Consider the following 21124-nt stretch of genomic DNA (forward strand, 5'->3'; position numbering starts at 1 on the left):
CAAAATATCCAAAACGTCATTATGTGTTTATGATTTATGGAAACAACTGACTGGAGATAAAAGCGATTTGGAAGGTGTATATTAAAAAGAGAATTAACAGGAAAATAGAAGAACTCTTTCTCAAAACTTGTATTTTATCCCATGTCATGTTGTATTATGAAAGCTTATGAGGACGTTAGTGTAACTATGGAGCTGAACAATCTCATTTTTTCACAACACTTTTTAGGGATGTGGGTAGGGTAGGGTGTGCCCATACCAGTGTCTACACCCCGTTTTAAACCCGGTAGTATATACCAGTGTCTACACTCCGTTCTGAACCCCGGTAGTACATACCAATGTCTACACCCCGTTTTAAACCCTGTGGTATATACCAGTGTCTACACTTCGTTCTGAACCCCGGTAGTATATACCAGTGTCTACACTCCGAACCCCGGTAGTATTCACCAGTGTCTACACCCCGTTCAGAACCCTGCACTAATGTCTACACTCCGTTCTGAATCACGGTAGTATATACCAATGTCTACACCCCGTTTTAAACCCTGTAGTATATACCTATGTCTACACTCCGTTCTGAACCCCGGTAGTATTCACCAGTGTCTACACTCCGAACCCCGGTAGTATTCACCAGTGTCTACACCCCGTTCAGAACCCCGGTAGTACTCACCAGTGTCTACACCTCGTTCTGAACCCTGGTAGTATTCACCAGTGTCTACACCTCGTTCTGAACCCCGGTAGTATTCACCAGTGTCTACACTCCGAACCCCGGTAGTATTCACCAGTGTCTACACTCCGAACCTCGGTAGTATTCACCAGTGTCTACACCCCGTTCAGAACCCCGGTAGTATTCACCAGTGTCTACACCCCGTTCAGAACCCCGGTAGTATTCACCAGTGTCTACACCTCGTTCTGAACCCTGGTAGTATTCACCAGTGTCTACACCTCGTTCTGAACCCCGGTAGTATTCACCTGTGTCTACACCTCGTTCTGAACCCCGGTAGTATTCACCAGTGTCTACACCCCGTCCCACGTTAATGCCAAGGCTACAGTGACATCACGCTGGGCGGAAAAGGTCATGTTTAAGGATGGTAAGTAAGCTAATGTTTTTCACAGTTTTACTTCCAAATCCCATTATATCCATTATCTCTGAGCTGCCTAAGCTTGGGAAGTATTTATGTAAAACGTCTACTTTTAACAACTGAAGTGAGGTTTATTTTGTAGTAGATGTTCAAAAGGAAGTGAGTGTGAATACGAGGCCACTATACACATCTACACGATGTCACTACGTTGCAACTGTGTTATTTTTTTCTTTTTCATTTAAAACAAAATAATTTTTTATTCAATTCAGTATATGATATTACATAATGTAATGTTAAATAATATAATGTAATGTAATATACCTATTAGGTGAAGGTTACATACCTATACAGCAGACAGCAAATTATAGTTGGCTCGTCATAATACAGGTGTACAACAATGTTAACAAGTAGTGAAATTAGCAGGCAACATTTGCCATGCATTTTGGGGTCATCATTAACTAAGTGTGAAGCTAAATACTTACAGCACATTAGTGGAAATTGTTCATGCTCAAAATACAGACATATTAACAAGACGGTTCATTTGCCATAGTTTTCAATCTTCTGTCTAACTGTCTTTTGTATTGTTTTTTTATGTGCAATTGATTTCTCTATCCGAAATATATCCCCAAAACTAAAGTCTTCAGGAAGTTTTCAAGTGACAATTTGTTCTTCTTAATACTTGCTACATGTATATATTTTTTGCATTCCAGTATGATGTGTTTTAACAGAATATTAGAGTTGTACCTAGGTAAAACAGAGCATTTTGTAAATGTAAATTGTTTTGTACATTTTGTATTAAGAAAACATTCGGCTTTGGCCCCAAACTCTTTAATATGCTTACAATCCCAATAAACATGCAGTAAGGATTTCAGTATTAGTTTCACAGAATGAGCATCGATCATCATCGAGATTTTTCATTCTTAACAGTTCTTTCTTTGTACAGATGATGCGATGAATAAATTTGTATTGAAATCAAGTAATTTTACATCTTTTGTACATTTTCTGTATCTGACGAAAACATCCTTCCATGATATATCTAAGTCAAGAATAGTATCCCTGTTTTCACGTACTGTTGGGAGATTTGATGTAGTTATAGTCCATAGCGCTACTACTGTGTGTTATGACTATGACAACGTTTCATAAACGGCTGTTGCCTATTCACGAATGAGTAAATGCAGTAAGAATGATTATATATTGTCTTTTGTTTTGCTGATCTTCCAAGTCTGAAACAAGAGAAATTTGAGAATGATGTCTGAAAGTACCGATGACAAATAACTTGCAAAAACATGTGCATCTAAAAGACAATGGAGCTTCATCGGCATTAACTGCATTTCCCGAATAAAACAGATTCATCATGTATCATGACTACACGCATGGTGAAATCACAGCTGGTTGTGGCAAAGACAAGTAATAAATAATCATGGCGAATGATTTCATTTCTGCTTCTTTGAAACCTGTAAAATATTTATTAAAACTACAGCAGAGCATTTTACGATAGTCTCACATTGAATATTTGTCAACGTCATGTACGGGAACAACAGGACCGAATTGATGTCATAATTCTTCTTTGGCAAAGAACACTCAAACAACGCTTTGTCTTCTACAACTCAATATACAGTTCTTTCAGCCTTTTCTCACTGATCAAACTGTTGAAATACCTTTTGGGAACAAGACCCAATATGTTTACCAATATTAATCTTGATCATGTCGCCACCACTGAAAGTCATTGAAGCCATTCCCAGGTCAACATATATGATAGTCTTAGTCAACATGGGATGTACTTGTGGTCAGTCTTAAGCCCCAAGGCATGACTGGCCATTGCCAGGTAAACCTAAAACCAACACATCAAAGGAAGCGTGATATGCATGCCTCAACATGTTTATTATAACAATTGTGATATATTACATTATCCGCATATCGGCATTCGTCAACATTTGTAAAAGAGATATTGTTGAATAGAACACTGACGTCAGAAGCATTGATGAACAAAAGTGTTCATTTGAGATATGTGACATATTCTTTCACTCAAATATTCGTACAAGTGGGTCATCGGTGCTGATGGCACCAGGGTACCGTTGTACAAAACAACCTTAGCACTACGACTGCCGTACGTCTCTGTTAAGCTATTGGAGTTAAGATCACCTTAACTCTAAGATCACTTTGTACGACGGCACCGAGTGCTGTTGAATGTCATAATAAATAGGTGATAAAAAAGCAGCTAATATATTCCCCTTTTCACTAAACATATACTATATGCAATAAAATATTTTTTGGTGGGCAACCTGTTATAAATTCCATCTATGGGGATATTCAGAAAATAGCATTTGTGTTTATATAACGTAAACATTAATTAACACCTTAGTTGATTTGCGTGTATTGGTTATGACGAGGTCTTATGTCCTTAAAACCTTTGAAGCGCTCCTGCCAAATAAGAGCTGAAGGTATCTTCGCTTCCTGAAGGTGTACCACGTGTCATGTAACTATTATCGCCAAGTTGCCATGTTTGGATCCAAAATAGGACTGGTAAGCTGAATGTGGAGAGGCCATGAAAGGCGCTGGGTGTGTTGTGGTATGTGCGTCCGGGAGCGCTCGAACTGAGAGGCTGGGTAGAGAATGTGCTCGACTGACTCCGAACACTGTGGGTCCTACATGAATAAAAGAAATAGAAATATATATTTTTAAATATTTTGAGATAATTATCATATATGTGTTGAAAATTATCTACATATTTATTCTGCAGTCATGATGAAATCTACTGCATGAATTAGAAAGTTCATATTTATTTTGAAAAATATAACGCAATTTAGTAATAATATTTACTTTGTTATACATTATTCAAATTGTAATTGAGTTATATTAGATGTCTCAAATATAGTATTTAATTTAATATTTTTCAAACCCTAGAAGCTGTTTTAGGCTAAATGTTTATGATTCGATCATATATGCGTTAAAACCTTTGGGAATATACGGTAAAGGTGAGTGTACAGACTAGAATGGGTGTTCCACTACGTATACGTCTTAACACAGTTAACGATTATCTGACTGAATATGTAACCGTTACTAGATACTTGCATATCCATACAAATGAGCCAACGAGCGGATTTTCACACTCATTCCCTCACAAACACCGAGGTTTTAAAAGTTAAAATGAAAAAAAACCTCATTGAATCCGATTTTACACGTTTAGCACAGATAAAAAAATCTCAGGTGGATGTTTAAACAACTATTTTGTGTCGATAGATCCTATTTTCATTTCCTAAAAAGTTGTTCAAACCGGTCGTGCTGTAAGGTCTTCTTGACACGAGTTTCTAACCGAACACGCCATTCCTCACTTCCGGATTTGCGCGATTACGCTTCTTAGCACCTGTCTGTGGCTCGCCCGGGGTGCGTCTTTGATTTGGTCAGCTGTACGGTTGCTTTGAGCTCGCTTGATTGGATTTGTTGAAAACAGGCTACCAAGGGACCCGGGTCCGACCTGGCTTTTTCTGACAATTGTGTGGGGAGGAATTAGCTCGTGGATGTCAAAATAAATGTTATTTTAAGAAAAACCTCTTCCAGTTGACTAAGTTATTTTTCATTTTGACCTTGAGCGTTAGGTTGAGTTAGGCATCCTTGCTGTTTCTCTCAATCATTGCCAGCGAGTTGTTTTAGATAGTTTTATCATTTCAATATCATTTAATGGAAAAAGTGTTTTATGCGGAATCTAACTTACAATGTCTCCTTAGCGTTTCCTTTGGCACGGAAAGGGTGTCTAAACAAATAGTAGTGATATATTCTCATCAGTGAAAAAGGTATATTTTTTCTACCAAGAACCAGGTGTTAATACATAAATTCCTTAGCCATAGGGATTCATTCAAACAGTAAAAGTGGAAATAGTCTCATGTGTTTAAATATGTTTTTCCTTATATTGATATTTTACCTAACACAGAGCAGATTATCCTCACTAATCCTGACGCTATGAATCAACCTTCACCAAATGCCAAAATGTGTGCAATATTTTAGAACATATGAATCTGAAGCAGGCGTGCATAGATCAAGTTAAATTGCAAAATTACCTTCAATTACATCTTGCGCCGGTCAATGAAAAGAAATCAATTTACATTTTGTTAAAGCAGCCTATTGATTAAGATATTAAGAAAGGCTGTGTTTCTCATAATACCACTGATTACGTCTTACTTTTTCAAATGATGTAAACGATCATACGTCATGCTGTCTTTACCTATGAGAGGTAGTCTAGTGGTAAGGGGTGCGTTGAGGGCCTGGGTTCGATTTGGTTACTATGTGTCAAGCCCATTACTTGGCAATCCAAAGCGGGTGCATTAAAAATGTTATTAAAATGTTACAGGATTAAAGTAGCACTAACTACGCGCAAATGTGCTAGCTATTAAGGACGCCATGAATAAGAGGATAAAAGAAGGTCGGCTAAGAGTTAGAGTCTGTGTAAGGTATCCGTGTTAAACTGCCGCATGGCATCTCAGTTGGCTGACACAGACAGACAGACAAGTTATGATCTATTAACACGAAACTGCAGACAGGGATTAATCTAGGATATTAAGGTGGCCTAAGTTTGATATATCCTTCCGTTATCATTTCGGAGATACTAAAGAATGGCATTTCAAGTCATATTTGCAAAGTTAGAAGAAAAGGTAATTTTTATATTCCAATTTGTATTTGTAGACATAAGCCGAATATCGATATACATCCCTGAACTGATTACTATTGCACGTCCCTACATAAGTACTACACCCATTGTACCTCACCTATAAAGGACGCACTGAATATTCTTGTCCATAGGATTGGGATAGAGCGGTTAATTCATTCCGGATTTAGAAGAAAATATTCGCGGTCGATTGGTTCCTTTGGGAATGTGCGGTATTTCAAAAGTACCGGCCTCAAAGCAACATAAGTCGATTTACATTTGAAACACATACGCTTCTTTTGACTAGCTAATATAAGATTTGAAACATATTGTTATATATATATGTTGTATTGTTCCAATTGGTATGATCAGTTTGGCGAATACACATATTTAGTTACACCATGGCGTATGGGTGTTTGTACAAGTATTACATTGCAATGCAGTAGATGTTATGGCCACATTTAGCCATATTCCAGTCAAGTCACGGCACAAGAAATGGACTTCATTCCGCATTCGGCCGAACACGAAACGCCCTCATACATGCAACAATTCCAAATGTATATGTATAGGAGACATCGACTTGCTTCATCAAAGTGCAAGCTCTCATATATCAGTATGGTGCTGCCTTATATGAAACTGGTTGTTTGCCCAAAGGGTAAACATGTCTTCACATGATGGGTGTGTATCTCCTCATCCAGGAACTGTTGCCATGGTTATCTGCAATGTGTTAGTGGTAAAGTATGCCATAACTGGTTTGTCTTAGGAACTACGGTCTACCACGGATATTTAACGATTGTCGCGATCTCCCCCCGCCCCTCTTCCTATGTCCGTCTTACTGTGGCCGGTATAGGAGGCCCAACTCATTCCTCGGCTCTAATCACCCTATAGTGATTTAGGCCTAGGCAGATATCACACAAGATTTGGGCCTAGAATGAGATCACTCCAGAGTGACTTGGGTGTCGGATGAGATCCCCCCCGAGAGTGACATGGGTGTAGGATGAGACCCCTCTCAAGTGACTTGGGTGAAGGATGAGATCCTTCTCAAGTGACTTAGGCCTAGGATGAGATCATTCTAGAGTGACTTGGGCCTAGGATGAGATCCCCCTAGAGTGACTTCGGTGTAGGATGAGACCCCTCTCAAGTGACTTGGGTGTAGGATGAGATCCCCCTAGAGTGACTTGGGCCTAGGATGAGATCACTCTAGAGTGACTTGGGCCTAGGATGAGATCCCTCTAGAGTGACTTGGGCCTAGGATGAGATCCCCCTAGAGTGACTTGGGTGTAAGATGAAATCACTCTCAAGTGACTTGAGCCTAGGATGAGATCCCCCTAGAGTGACTTGGGCCTAGGATGAGATCCCCCAGAGTGACTTGGGTGTAGGATAAGATCCCCCTAGAGTGACTTGGGTGTAGGATGAGATCACTCTAGAGTGACTTGGGACTAGGAAGAGATCCCCCTAGAGTGACTTGGGACTAGGATGAGATCCCCCCAGAGTGACTTGGGTGTAGGATAAGATCCCCCTAGAGTGACTTGGGTGTAGGATGAGATCACCCTAGAGTGACTTGGGCCTAGGATGAGATCACCTTAGATTGACTTGGGCCTATGATGAGATCACTCTAGAATGACTTGGGTGTAGGATGAGATCACTCTAGATTGACTTGGGTGTAGGATGAGATCCCCCTAGAGTGACTTGGGCCTAGGATGTGATCACTCTAGAGTGACTTGGGTCTAGAATGAGATCACTCTCAAGTGACCTGGGCCTGGACAGAGGCTAATCCCCCAAGGCTCAGAGCACTCCACCCTCGTAGGCTCAAATGTCTCCCAGGGCTCACCCGACTCCCCTTACTATTTCAAATGTCCATGTTTGATTGTCTGTTCTGGTGTGTTGGAGGCGTATGTTGTGTTGTTGGGCGTGAGAGTTGCTTGGCTGACACATGTGCCCACTCCTATGTTGGTGCCTTGCTATCTCAGACATATACATCCTGAACCGCCCTGTAAATGTGATCACAGCTTCGAGGATCTGTTTCTCTACACATTTGTCCAGTCGTTACAACTTACGAAAAAACGAATAGTTTTACATCAGAAATATCTCAATTCGGACTGGTGAAATCATTTGAAAGTCATTCAAAGACACATGCTTATGATGCAGTCGGAATTGAGCAATGGACTTTCAATTAGCAGAGATTTCTTATGAATATGGAAAAGTTCATATTTTAGAAATTATATTACATTTTGTTGAACCAGTTGTGGTTTATGGTGTATTTCTTTTAATGTTTACAGAATATGTTATTGATGTCTACATTATGGAAATGGTTTTATGATACACGGTACCTTTCCTTGCGCGTGTGGATATATGTGGTTGATAATAGTCGGTAAAAGTGCATGTTCCCTTCAAACAAACACAGACAAACTTTATAACGTGAAACAACTTCGTGTGCATAAGGTCTAGTTGGTGTGATGTTCCCGATATCAAAACTCCATGTAAGTGCGTCATGTACATCATAGTCATGTACATACACTTTACACATGAGATATTGACAAGGTCCCAGCTTGCAGACAAGAATTCTTAAAGTTTACGTTTTCGCAATAACTTTGTAAATTCATCTGAGGCAAAGGCTTACCCTTTTGGCGAACAACTGGTGACATCATTGATGTTCAGTGATCCCTTCACATCAGTTTCGCCGCTTGTTTGCATTTTATGCACAATGTTTTGTTGGAAAATTCCCAGCATTGACGTTTGATATTTTTTTATGTTTTATATTTCTGTTTACGACAGGGTCACGGGTGGCCCAGTCGTCTAAGGCGCCGCGATTCACTGCGCAGAGTTGCGTCCCTTGGGCACGCTGGGAACCTTTGATTGTGGCCTCGAATCCCTGTTCGCCCCGATTATGTTTCTAGGTTTGTCAGCACCATTCCCGTGTTCATGGGTTCCACCGAAGTGGTAAACGTCTGAGACCTGCATCACTTCAGGCTTTCTACCCACATTAAGCTGACACGCCGCGATATAACTGGAATACTGTTAAAAGCGGAGTCAAACCTAACTCACTCACTCTGTTTACGACAAGAGAATTGGTTGACAACAACATTTGTTGTTATATAATATCAAATACAATAAAATCAAAGGAAAACCAAGAGATATTATTCTCTCATTGACGTTTTTTCTCTACAATGGCTGATAAGCTAAAGTTGTTAATTTATTCAGGAAATAGTTAAAATAGTTAAAATTAGTTACCTGAACAGGCAACTATATAGATATATATTCATAAGAAATCTCTGTCAAAAGCAGAGTCCATTGTACAATTCAGACTATATCATGATCATGTGTTTATGAATCACTATCAAATAGTGATGATACCAGGTGTTTGCGAAAGTTAAACTTATCCTACCCCACTAGTGGCACCCTAAGAATTCACATGTCTATAGAAATAATGTTATTTTGGTTTGTTTCCATTGTATCCAAGTAACAAGTAACTCCCCTAACCAAGATACGTTTCGGCTTACATGAAATGTGCACATCCTGCTGTTTCTCCTCATGAAATATTTACAAGGTGTATTCTCGGAATTATAAAGGGCAAGTACACTCTATTCTTATCGATGATCTGATTTCGTTCAATTACCATCAAATAGCCAATTCCCTTACACTGATTTACCCACCGTCACTTGAGGTAAAGGAGACCAGTGAGGCCGCCTCGTCTGTTTCATATTTAGATCTTTGCATAGAGATGCAGAGTGACAAAACACTCTCCACAAGACTGTATGGCAAGATGGATGACTTCAACTTTCCGATAGTCAACTTTACCTTCATGTCGAGCAATATTCCAGCAGCTCCAGCCTTTGGTGTCCACATTTCACATCTTTTGAGATCAATTGAGCATGCTCTTTCTATCAAGATTTCAAGGAGCGTCATACGACTGTTGCTTAGAAGTTGTTTGAGCAATGTTACAACATTCAATGCCTCAGTAAAGCTTTCAAAATGTTTTATGGTAGACATGTGGAGGACATTTCCAAATCTGACGCATCAGTGACAGAAATGATGTCTGATACAATGGCTTATTTTGAATCGTACCATATGTTCCCCTGGCTTTTTCAGGTCCACAGTTGACTTGCCTTGACATGTGTTTGCGACGGATGCCACTGGTGGGGCAGAATACTTTCACCTTTTCGCGAACACCTGGTATCATCACTATTTGACACTGATTCATAAACACATGTTCATGATATTGTCAGAATCGCATAATCGACTCTGCTTTATGCAGAGATTTCTTATGAATATGCAAAGGGTTTTGTCGCTTTATGTACACTACCAACATGTAATATAGGTACAGAGAGTGTACTTAGCTGTTCTTTGAGGTATGCAGGCCCTTCATACAATGTTTAACATGCACATCGTCAAGAATCACAACTAAGAGGAAGCGTGAATTAATTAAATTTACAATAGAAACTTCTCTGCCAATATCAGAACACAACAGTGTCTGTGGGCAAAACTTTGGAAGACGCTGGAATTCCGTGCGGACAACAACCGTCTTCAACAAGGCACAGGCATTCGCACGTCCAGTCGAGTTGGTTTTGGCCGAGTGTTGTGTGATAGGGAGCTGTGTCTAATATGAAGAGCAAACATCTCGCCAGGCCCCGTACACAACACTAGCTTGCAGCATACACAACTAGTTTGAAGCTCTCTTGTAAATTAAACACCACGCTGCCTAAATTGGTCCCCTTGTCAACCCTCTTTCCGTTCGTGACAATTTCAAATTAGTTATAATTGTTATTGCTGCTCTTTCTTACTGACCCGGTCTGTTTGTCTTAACAAAGGTCTGGATTCGAAGAATGCGCGTAGGCACTGTGCGATATTGGAATTTCAGTCTTCGCCTCAGAAAACTGCTTTCCCAGCATCTTCAGTTAGGGAGAGATGTTAGGGAGATTACCTCTAGGTAATTTGTTATGTCAACTTGAAACGCTTTGGAGAAGAATTTAATCCTATTTGATATACCCTGACATGTGTCTTTTTGTCTGGAATGACAATACCTTGGAGCTATTTCTAGGTGATTATTTCCAACATGTGTAAAGATGTCAACAAAGTTAAAAGCGTCAAGGTATAGACAGAACACGTATTTTTCACATAAAGATACTAAACGACTTGTTCCCCTAATGTATATACTTATATAGTCCACAATTAGTTTATTGTATGAAAACTCAAGGTATTATGTTAAATTCAATCTATTTATTATTCAGTAAGTGAAATTTATAAGAACGCCGTACAGCTGTTAGTTATGAATTTATCTATACTATACGTAAAACGAATCGTTTTATTCAAACAAGTTTAACATTCCAGTAGTGAAGAGTACAGAACGCTCATTCGTTAGGGAACTCATTCATACGGATCTATCTAAGCTGCAGTTTGGGCGTTAATGTATTCATACTTTCGTTCGTTCATTCGCTAACTCGTTGTGACATAAACATAGTTCGTTATATTGGTATATTTTTTGTTGTATCAATTTCCGGGAGTTAGAATTGTTTTACTACCAAATTTCATTCCTAAAAACACAAGAAAATAAATCTCACTAATCAGGCTTGTTCTTCTGTAGTTTGCTACAGTGAAAAAGCAACTGTTAATGTTTGAACATCTTAATGGGTGGGCAACCTTACGGACTGATGCGGATTAATTGAACGTGGATTCACTGCGTTGTTCGTGATGTTGGAGTATTTAGCATCTCCACCTGTGTCAGAACTGCCCTACTTACTTCGACAAAACTCCACCTACTTCGTATCTTCTCACAATACGCACGGCGCCTTACCTTCTCCCACATTACGTCATTGTTGTATCACAAAATCTTTTGAAATCCCCAAATCCCCTTTTCTTTTGAACATTTCTAAATATCTGGCAAGAACCTGTCGGGATTCGCCACAAACAACCAAATAGAGTTGACGATTGATAGCTTTCGTATTGACCGGATTAAGAGTCAGATTTTACGGCCATACACATAATCCCTCAACAAACATGGCGGACGCCGGTCTCTTCTCGCGAGATTCGCCGTTAATTTAGTAAAGAGCGCGGTTGTTTTATTAGGACATTTCGTCATTCATCAGCATCGATTGTAAATTGAGCGTAAAATGTCAGGCATTTAACGGCATTTACTTCCATTGTTGCCATGGTGATAAATATTTTTCGCTTCTTAAATGTAGAACGGACAGAACGTCCGGCATTGTTTTCACACGTTTTCTTTGTAGACACATTCTGGAAGCCCTGCTTGTAAGAGACATATTCGGAAGCAAATAACTATTTGAAGATCCTAATTAGGCATGTATTGAAGATTTAACGTGTTCGTGTTTCTTCCTATGTCTTAACGGACTCATTACCCTGAATTGTCACCACACAGAATACTATTTAGGGTAGTTTATTGAACTATCTAGAATGAACTATTGGAATAATTGCGCTGAGTAGTATCAGCTTGAACTCTAGGACCGTGTTTTTCATCTTGTTTGGACAGACCTGGTGCAATGGAATTCCAGCATTGCCTATTGGTAACATCCAATTCACGGTAGTTTATTGAACTATCCAGAATGAACTTTGAGGCTAATTGGGCAACCTAGTATCGGAGTGAACTGTTTGACCGTATTCTTCCGTATCACTGTATCATTTCATAGAATATCGACATTGTCCTTTATGGTGACAAATATGCCACAAATATTACACTCAATAAGTATTACATAGTGACACGGATGGCACAGTTGTCTATGGTGGTGAAGGCGAGATGTATATGTAATAAGCTGAAGCGAGGCGAGTGAGTGACCTAGATTTTAAAGCCGATTGGAACATGATTTCAGTTGTCATGGTCGCCGATGTTTACAATTTTGAAATGTTAACGCTCTTTCTGGTAAATTGAGACTGTTTATCTGACATTTTGAATATAAAATCATCATGAAAAGCAAGTCATTTTTAGGCTTTGAAATAACCTTGAAACTGGTTTGGCAACTGTTTTTCCATGTGTGGTAGTTAAGCCAGTGTCAGGTGGCACATTGTCCAGTGCGGTGTTTAACAGCACATAAACATAATAAAATCATATAGATATGAACCGCAGAGTTCTTTGAATAAATGGCTTCGAAGGTTTCTGCTGTTCCACCAGATGGTCTTCCTCCCATTTGAACACAAACGAGCAAGAAGGTACAGGATAGAAAGAAGCACCATGAAATAGAAATACATTAATTGATTGTTTGGTATTCAACGCTAGACTCAGGAATATTGAGTCGGTCTTTGAATAATCGAGTCTGGACCAGACAAACAATCCAATGATTGACATCATGAGCATCGTTCCACGCAATACGATACGATGACATGCATCAACAATGTCACCGTCCCTGGCAACCCGATAGTTTTAGTCGCCTCTTACGACCAGTACAGGTTGCTGAGGACCTGTATTCTTACCCGGAATCCCGACGGCTCAGAAATACATTAAAAACGTTTTGAATAGGTTTTACCGAACATACAATAGGGGGAAATGGCAGTGAAGCTCACCTGATTCGTTTCAGGTTGTTCATTAATTGAAACAGTCCACGTACTGTAAGTGAGTTTGATTACGGTGAATTTTATATTATCTGAAACGAAAATTAGAGTTGTTTTAAGATCTATACATTGTTTAACAATTTACTTTTCAACGGGGTTGTTTTGGTGGGGACGGACAGGGTGATATCCCAGAAACTCTAAATCACGTAATTTTATTCACATAGTGGGGCAAGACATTACTCCTTAACGTACTTTCCTCTTCACTTCCGTTTTGGAGATGAACAGTGATTTGACTTTGTAAGGGGCTGCATAAGTATATTTCAAAGTTTGGGTTGCCTTGGTTTTTTTTCGGATGAACGATTGACTTGCCTTTGCATGCGTTTATGACCCGTGGGGCGTCAAACGTTCACCTTTTCGCGAACACCTGGTTTCATCACTATCTGATGTTAATAAACATATGCTCATGATATAGTCGGAATGGAATGGTACAATGGCCTCTACTTTAAGCAGAGAAGTCATATGATTATGAAAAGGTATTTGTCGATATTATTCATTTGGATGACTATAGTTTGTTTAAATATTTAGGGTGTAGCAAAGTACATGATTAGATGTTATTACTGATACATACACATACACATACACATACACATACACATAAACACAAAGTGAATGTGAGTGAGTATGGTTTTACGCCGCGTTTAGCAATATTCCCGCAACATCCCGACGGGGGACACCAGAAATGGGTTTCACATATTGTACCTACGACGGGAATCAAACCCGGTTCTGCGGTGTGACGAGCAGACGCGCTTTAACCAGTAGGCTACCCGACCGCCCCATATACACACAGAGACAGACATATACATATATATACAGACAGACGCATACACACACATGCACATATACATTACACAAATCGATCAGCTCAAATAGTTTCATGTGCTAAATACACTCAAACATACCGTGTGGCTGTATTTATTTACTTTTCACCAAGTCATATTTCAAAGATCTGGGTTGCATTATAAAGTTCATGTCACAAGTCAAGTTGACTTATTGACATACTCCACAAAAGTGCACATATTTCACAGACTGTGAACGGATCAGCTAACATCCACCTTAATGCATGTAATACCCCTCTTTCATAAAACTGCCAAGACAAGATAACCTATAAGGATATGTCGATGTTGTACATACTGGAGTTGAAATGCATTACGTCATTCGCGAAAAACAACAACGTTTGAGTGGCATGCTTGACACAAGTAAAATATGTCAGCATTTTAATCTTCACATACTTTAAGATATATTCCTGGCAAGAAATCGTCTACAAAGTTTATCCTTCTAGGAAGTAAATCTCTCGTTTACATCCGGAGTTCCAGTAAGATATCCCTCTCATTTAACACAGTATGTTCATGGGCAACGGCATGACAATGACTACGTCTTTGAAATTCTTTTGCTTGGTGAACAAAACTCCTTCTTTGATGTTACGCAAAATGACTACTATCCTAGACGCGCTTCCCGGACACGCAGAACATCGCAGACCAGACCCTGGGGACGCAACATGCGTTTTGCAATGACTAGAAATTGTATTTAGACGTTGAAACGCACAACGCTTGTAAATATGTGGTCCAGGATTTCTGACATTTGTCCCAAAACTCGGATATCGGATAGTAGAGCGGAAGGAAACATTTTTTTTACTTAGATTTGTTTTACTTCAGTTGCAAATGCAAAAAGAATGACTTCCTATTTCCAACTCTCTGGCAGGTGCTCGCAGTTTGTCATTCAAACATTCTCATTACCGGAACCTACAGTATTTTTTTTTCGTTATTTGCAATGTCAGAAATAATGTTTTGCGTGGCTGTTTAGACTCTCTCGGTAAGTGACTTTGCACACATTTCCACAATGAAAAAAAGATTGATTTTCTATGAAATACGTGCAGATATCTCGTTCAGACACAGCTTAGCCTCGCGAGACATGCTTCCTACTGATGTGACACACTGCAAGACTTCCGGGCGTCATAGTTTCCAGTCTTTGAAAGAAAATATTTTGATTCATTCAATGGAGAATATACTTACCTCCTTAATATATACCTATTTATATATATTAAAGAAACCCAGTTCGAAAATAGCATCTTTTTCTTTGTATGTCTACTTTAACGGATACATTTAAGTTGACATCAAGACCTGGTGTCAGCGACCCATTCATAATATTTTGCCTTTTTACACCCAATGGAATCTGTTTCGACAGATAATTGTGACTGGTTATTCCCTGGCTAACGTTTTTTATTTCCTATAAATCCTGATAATATAATATAATATAATATAATATAATACAATAGTGTTACAGAAACTGATGACACATTCATATTCACATTCACCAATTTGTCATTCTTCTCGTAATGCATGAATCAAACGCAATATAGTATTGTTATAAATGACCTGTCATGCGTGACATACCTGTAATATAACACTCACAGGGTATGTCGAAGATTGGAATTGAGGTAATGAATGCAGATAACACAAAGGGTTTTTCCATATGCTTAAATGTGGTTTCTTGAAGACGAGCTCTCGATACAAATACTATGAAGTGTTTTGGAAGTAGGAACATCATATCACATACACCAGACAGCAGTCAGCATATACTGGACCATATCAGGTGTATGTATTTGTATCCTTACAAAATTGAAAAAATGCTTAATCGTTTGAAGGCGCGGAAGGGTAGGCTAGTGGTTAAAGCGGTCACTCATCACGTCGGAGACCCGAGTTCAAGAATTCACTTTGGTACCGAGTGTGACGCCCATTTACGATGGTCCTGTCGTGATGCAGTCAGGATATTACCCAAGGCAACGTTCAAAACAACTCACGTACTTATATGTTAACAAATTAACAATTTGTGATTGGTTTTGATCAGTTTTATAAAAAAAATATATCTGGACATTTGTACATATGCTTTCAAAGGTCTAAAGGATGTCCTTATCATTTTTATTTCATTGATCATACATTAGTCACTAATCAACACATTTGTTGCTCTATTCACTTTTTCATGAATATTCTAAACTTCTTCTAAAAGTATGCAGTGGGGGAGGAGATGAATCGTAAATATTGACACATATTACGAAAATAACATTTTAAAAAGAGCATAAGTCTAAGTATGGCTTTGTTTGTTCTTTTTTTTACCTTTTGACTGCTGTGGCGGAACAAGCCACATGACTTGACACCTCTGCGTTAAAGTAGCCAGCGATAGGGACAAAGGCAGTAGAACCTGCTTAAGTACGCTCATCGTTACTGCTTTTCTCTAGCTAACAACACCATTCTCAAACCTTTCTACAAATCTTCGCAAATTTGGAAAGTTTTACAGCCGAAGAGAACAAGCAGTTTCAGATGTTTGTAGATTAACAAAACGGATTAACCATGTCTGATTTAAAGAAAATAATCCAAGGGGTAATCCTAAAACCATGTTTCTTTTTCGAGGGATTCTGTTTATCAAGTTGACAAGGAGTGGCTATTATGTTTGTAAATAATCAACGTTTTTTCTCTCCTCTGTGTCGTGGACAAGGAACACATTCTCGAGGTCCTACGGCCTTGGGAAGGGTCACAGTTAGCTGTTGTCAGACTAGTTCCCAATTGGGTGGTAATATGTCGCATCCTACCATCAATCGGTGAAGTCTACGGCAGTTAAAGAAAGACTTTTGGACAGACGTGTGTTAATGACAAGACAAATGACATGTCTGCCTTTGACCGAATTCTGTGTCCAAAATGGCCCCTTTATTTCTGATGTGTAGCTTTTTAAACAGAATAATCTATAACGGGAGATGAGAGATGCGAAAGTATCGTTATAAGATGAAGGGTTTTGAGGAGGCTGACGAATGAAGTATGATTTGAAGTTTCTTCCAGGTATTATAAAATATCTAAAATGTCTTTATGCACTGGTGCTGTTGTGTGTCTGATATGAATTATCTGTAGGGACACGAGTGTCGCAGTGGTAGAGTAAGAGGCTGCAGTTAGCTATTTGCAGAGTTGCCCCCCTTAGTAATGCAGGATCTGCTGATCGTGGCTTCGAATTCCCGATTCCTCCTGATCTTTGGTTTGTCGACACCCTATTCGTGGCTGCTTAGTAAACTACGATCATACGATCGGGCTCAATTACTCCGTGATAACCTGAAATACTGTTCGACTTATTCACTTGTAATGCGTTAATAAATATCCATGCCAGTTCAATATCTCTAAAATCTTCGGGAGGATCGATTGTAAAATTTGCATGTGTTCAATAATCGACTTTCCGGATTGGTCACTTGATTGACGTGTACGTGCTGTATTGTTGTTCATGACGTCATAGTTTGTGACATCACAAATTATTAACGTTACGACATAAAATATATTAGTTGCTTTCGGCAATATTTCTTCCTTTATTTGCAAGTGGCGTAGCTCTAAGGTAGTATCAATGCTAAAAAAAGACGAAGACCATTTAACAGCGCCGCCATTTGCAAATTTTGACTTGATGACATCATGAAGGACATACGTGTACGTGTAGATGTGGCTGCACATCTTAACCATTGTCACCATGAACAAGTGTTTGTTTCCAGAAGATATTTTGCAATATATTTTTACTGTCATTACCTATTTCCTGAAAACGTCTAAACTCAGTAATTTTGACACATTTGGTGGGACTAAGTCTCACAATAACACATCTGATACAAGGGTTGATTTATACTTTTTGAGCCTCACAGAGGGAACTGCATGATAGTTGTTGTGGACATTACATGATGTTATAGAGTCACAAAACTTGAGTCAACTGAGCACATTGTTTCGTTTTGACAAGTCAATAAAATAAGCAGGGCTTTGTGACCTTTGGAAATGGACAAACCTGAGGTACGTGCCGAGATCAAGTACTTGCAGAAAAAGAGTTTAACACCAACAACCATCCAGTAACATAGCAGTACAACACTAGGACGGGTGCCCTTACTATACCACCGTAAAGAGGTGGGCAGCAGACTTTCAGCATAGCAGGGAAAGCCTTGAAGACGACCCCCTTTCTTTGAGACAGGAATTTGGTGGTACATTTGCTGGACCCAGTAATATATCTCCATTTTGTACAGCTTTGTTAAGCCTTGGAATCCAATACGAAAGACGAATGGACATATCTTCAGGTTTGGTTTCAGTGCCAAAAGTACTGATGTGTGCTTTTTACAGATTTCTTCCTCAGTTTCTATGCTGGGCTTAAAGTCTGTATTCTTTCTGTAGTACGACCAAATAACCAGCAATTTAGAACATGTTTTCTTTACAAAACTCGCCCAGTCTCAAATTATCTTCTGCATCGCCAGCATTATTATATTTCGAGTCAGCGTTTGATGTTGACTTAAAACGTGAGAATCGTAGAGCATTTGGAACACGGAATTTGCACCAGCAAGTGTCACAAACGACAAATCAGTCTAGCGAATTAACATTTGAAATCCTTTACGTTCGGCGGTTGGCAACGTCTATTTGTTTCCTCAATCCATTATTGTATTTGGCGTGGCAGTCAATTTAAGCATATAACCAGCTGGAGTTAGGATGCCAACAATGTGGAAACGTACACCACAGGTGCGTCATATTTAGATTTCTTTTGGAGAGGCACTTCCGATCTTCTCACGTTTATAATTTGCAATTCAGCAGTGCACCACTGGCACGACGGGATTTAGATTTTTCAACATAAAACATTGTTTGGGACTCGTTCCATACTTGAGTTAAACCTTAACAAGAAGCATATTTTTTGACAGTGTCTGCACAGAGAGGATTATCATTTATATAGGAGTAGTAATAGCAGCAGCAGCAGGAGTAGTAGTAGTAGTAGTAGTAGTAGTAGTAGTAGTAGTAGTAGCAGCAGCAGTATATCATCATAGCATAATTCCAACAATATCACGGCAGGGGACACCAGGAATAGGCTTCATACCTTGTTCCCATGTGGGGAATCGAACCCAAACCTACAGCGTGACGAGCGAACGCTTCAGCCACTAGTATAACCCTACGTTTCTCATAAATCCTGCTGAGAATGTGTTTCGTGGCAGTAAGTGTTACATTTACACAAGGCTGCAAGAAACCTGGACATAGTTTAGAGGCAAATCCGTGGAGTATATTTGCGGACACATCAATAGTCACACATCAATATGCTTTGTATCAATCCTTGATGCTATAGAGACTCAATTTCGGTTATTGATATGTTAATCAAGGAAAGCAAAAGGCAGCCGTTGAACACGTTAAACCCACTATAAAAGCGATTATATTACAGTAAACTACGTTTATAACGAACACGTTTATACCGAACTGACGGATATTACGAACTGTTTTTGGGTCCCGTCCATTTGCTGTTTATAGGTTGTATACGTGCCTATAACGAACTACGGTTATAACGAACTAAAATTAGTGGCCCCTTTTAGTTCGTTATAACCGTAGTTTACTGTATAGAAAATTAATTTTGCTATTTTGAAATTAATCCCAGGAAACCATTGTATTTTTGCGAATTCTTAAAACATGTGTGGTACACCACAACTAATTATTTTCTATAATTCATTTGATAATAATCATTGATGATACAAAATATGAACGAATTGTTGCATATCAAATTTGATTTCAGGAAACGGTCCTGTTTTAAGAAGATCAGGGTCCTTATTCATTACAGAGGAAAATACACTCGGGGTAAGTAACCTGTAATCTTTTAACTTTGTTGGGATGACCATGGTTCATTGACAATTGAAATGTTTAAACAAAATCATCTCATCGTTGTAAGATTTGGCTTTGGTTAAGAGAATACTGTACAAATACTGTATCAAATTCTCTCGGATATTTTAGACACAACATATGTCAGTCTTGATGCCATATTCACTGGTCAGTGTCATTTTTATATGAATATCGAAAGGTTTTGACGCTTTTATTTACATGTTACATATGCTATTGCATCGATGGGGTAAAACCTAACGTCAGAGTGTCCGGTGAACTTGGTAACGTTTGCGTTCTTCTGTATGTATCATATATATTGCCTTGACATCTTGCCACCTCTTGGGATGATGTAATACACATCGGACGTATTGCTCTAATCGTCATAAGAAGTTAACCTGGATTGTATCAGATGTGGACTTCAAATAACCCTACTACACTTAAGGTGTATTTGTCTACTTTTAGCCACTAAAAACCAAATACATCACAAGCATTCAGAATATACACCACAATCATCCACGACACATCACCAGTACACCATTGCCATTGCACCATGTAACACATCACCAGTACACCATTGCCATTGCACCATGTAACTCATCACCAATACACCATGTAACACATTGCCAATGTACCATGTAACATATCACCACTACATCATGTAACACACTGTCAATACACCATGTAACACGTCACAACTACACCATGTAAGACATCACCAATAGTAACACGTCACCAATTCACCATGTAAGATATCACCACTACACCATGTAAAACATCACCAATACACCATGTAACACATCACCAATACACCGTGTAACACATCACCAATACACCGTGTAACACATCACCAACACACCATGTAACACATCACCAATACACCATGTAACACATCACCAATTCACCATGTAACACATCACAAATACACCATGTAACACATCACAATACACCATGTAATACATCACCAATACACCATGTAACACATCACAAATACACCATGTAACACATCACAATACACCATGTAACACATCACCAATTCACCATGTAACATATCACCAATGCACCATGCAACGCATCACCAATACACCAAGTAACACATCGCCAATACACAATGTAACACATTATTAATACATCATGTAACACATTGTCAATACACCAAGTAACACTTTGCCAATATACCATGTATCACATTGCCAATACACAATGTTACACATTATCAATACACCATG

General features: G+C 39.0%; 1 protein-coding gene across 1 annotated transcript in view; it reads left to right on the forward strand.

The window, feature by feature from the left end:
* The window catches only part of LOC139463982 (fibropellin-1-like), a 62685-nt gene that overhangs the window by 22498 nt on the left and 19063 nt on the right, over window positions 1-21124 (forward strand). The window contains exon 3 of the mRNA XM_071245458.1: window positions 19816-19877. Coding sequence (XP_071101559.1) covers window positions 19816-19877 — 62 coding nt within the window. The remainder of the gene's footprint in view (window positions 1-19815; window positions 19878-21124) is intronic.

The sequence above is a fragment of the Haliotis cracherodii genome, unplaced genomic scaffold, assembly GCF_022045235.1.
Source record: "Haliotis cracherodii isolate W230 unplaced genomic scaffold, xgHalCrac1.p SCAF_16, whole genome shotgun sequence".
Lineage (NCBI taxonomy): Eukaryota > Metazoa > Mollusca > Gastropoda > Lepetellida > Haliotidae > Haliotis > Haliotis cracherodii.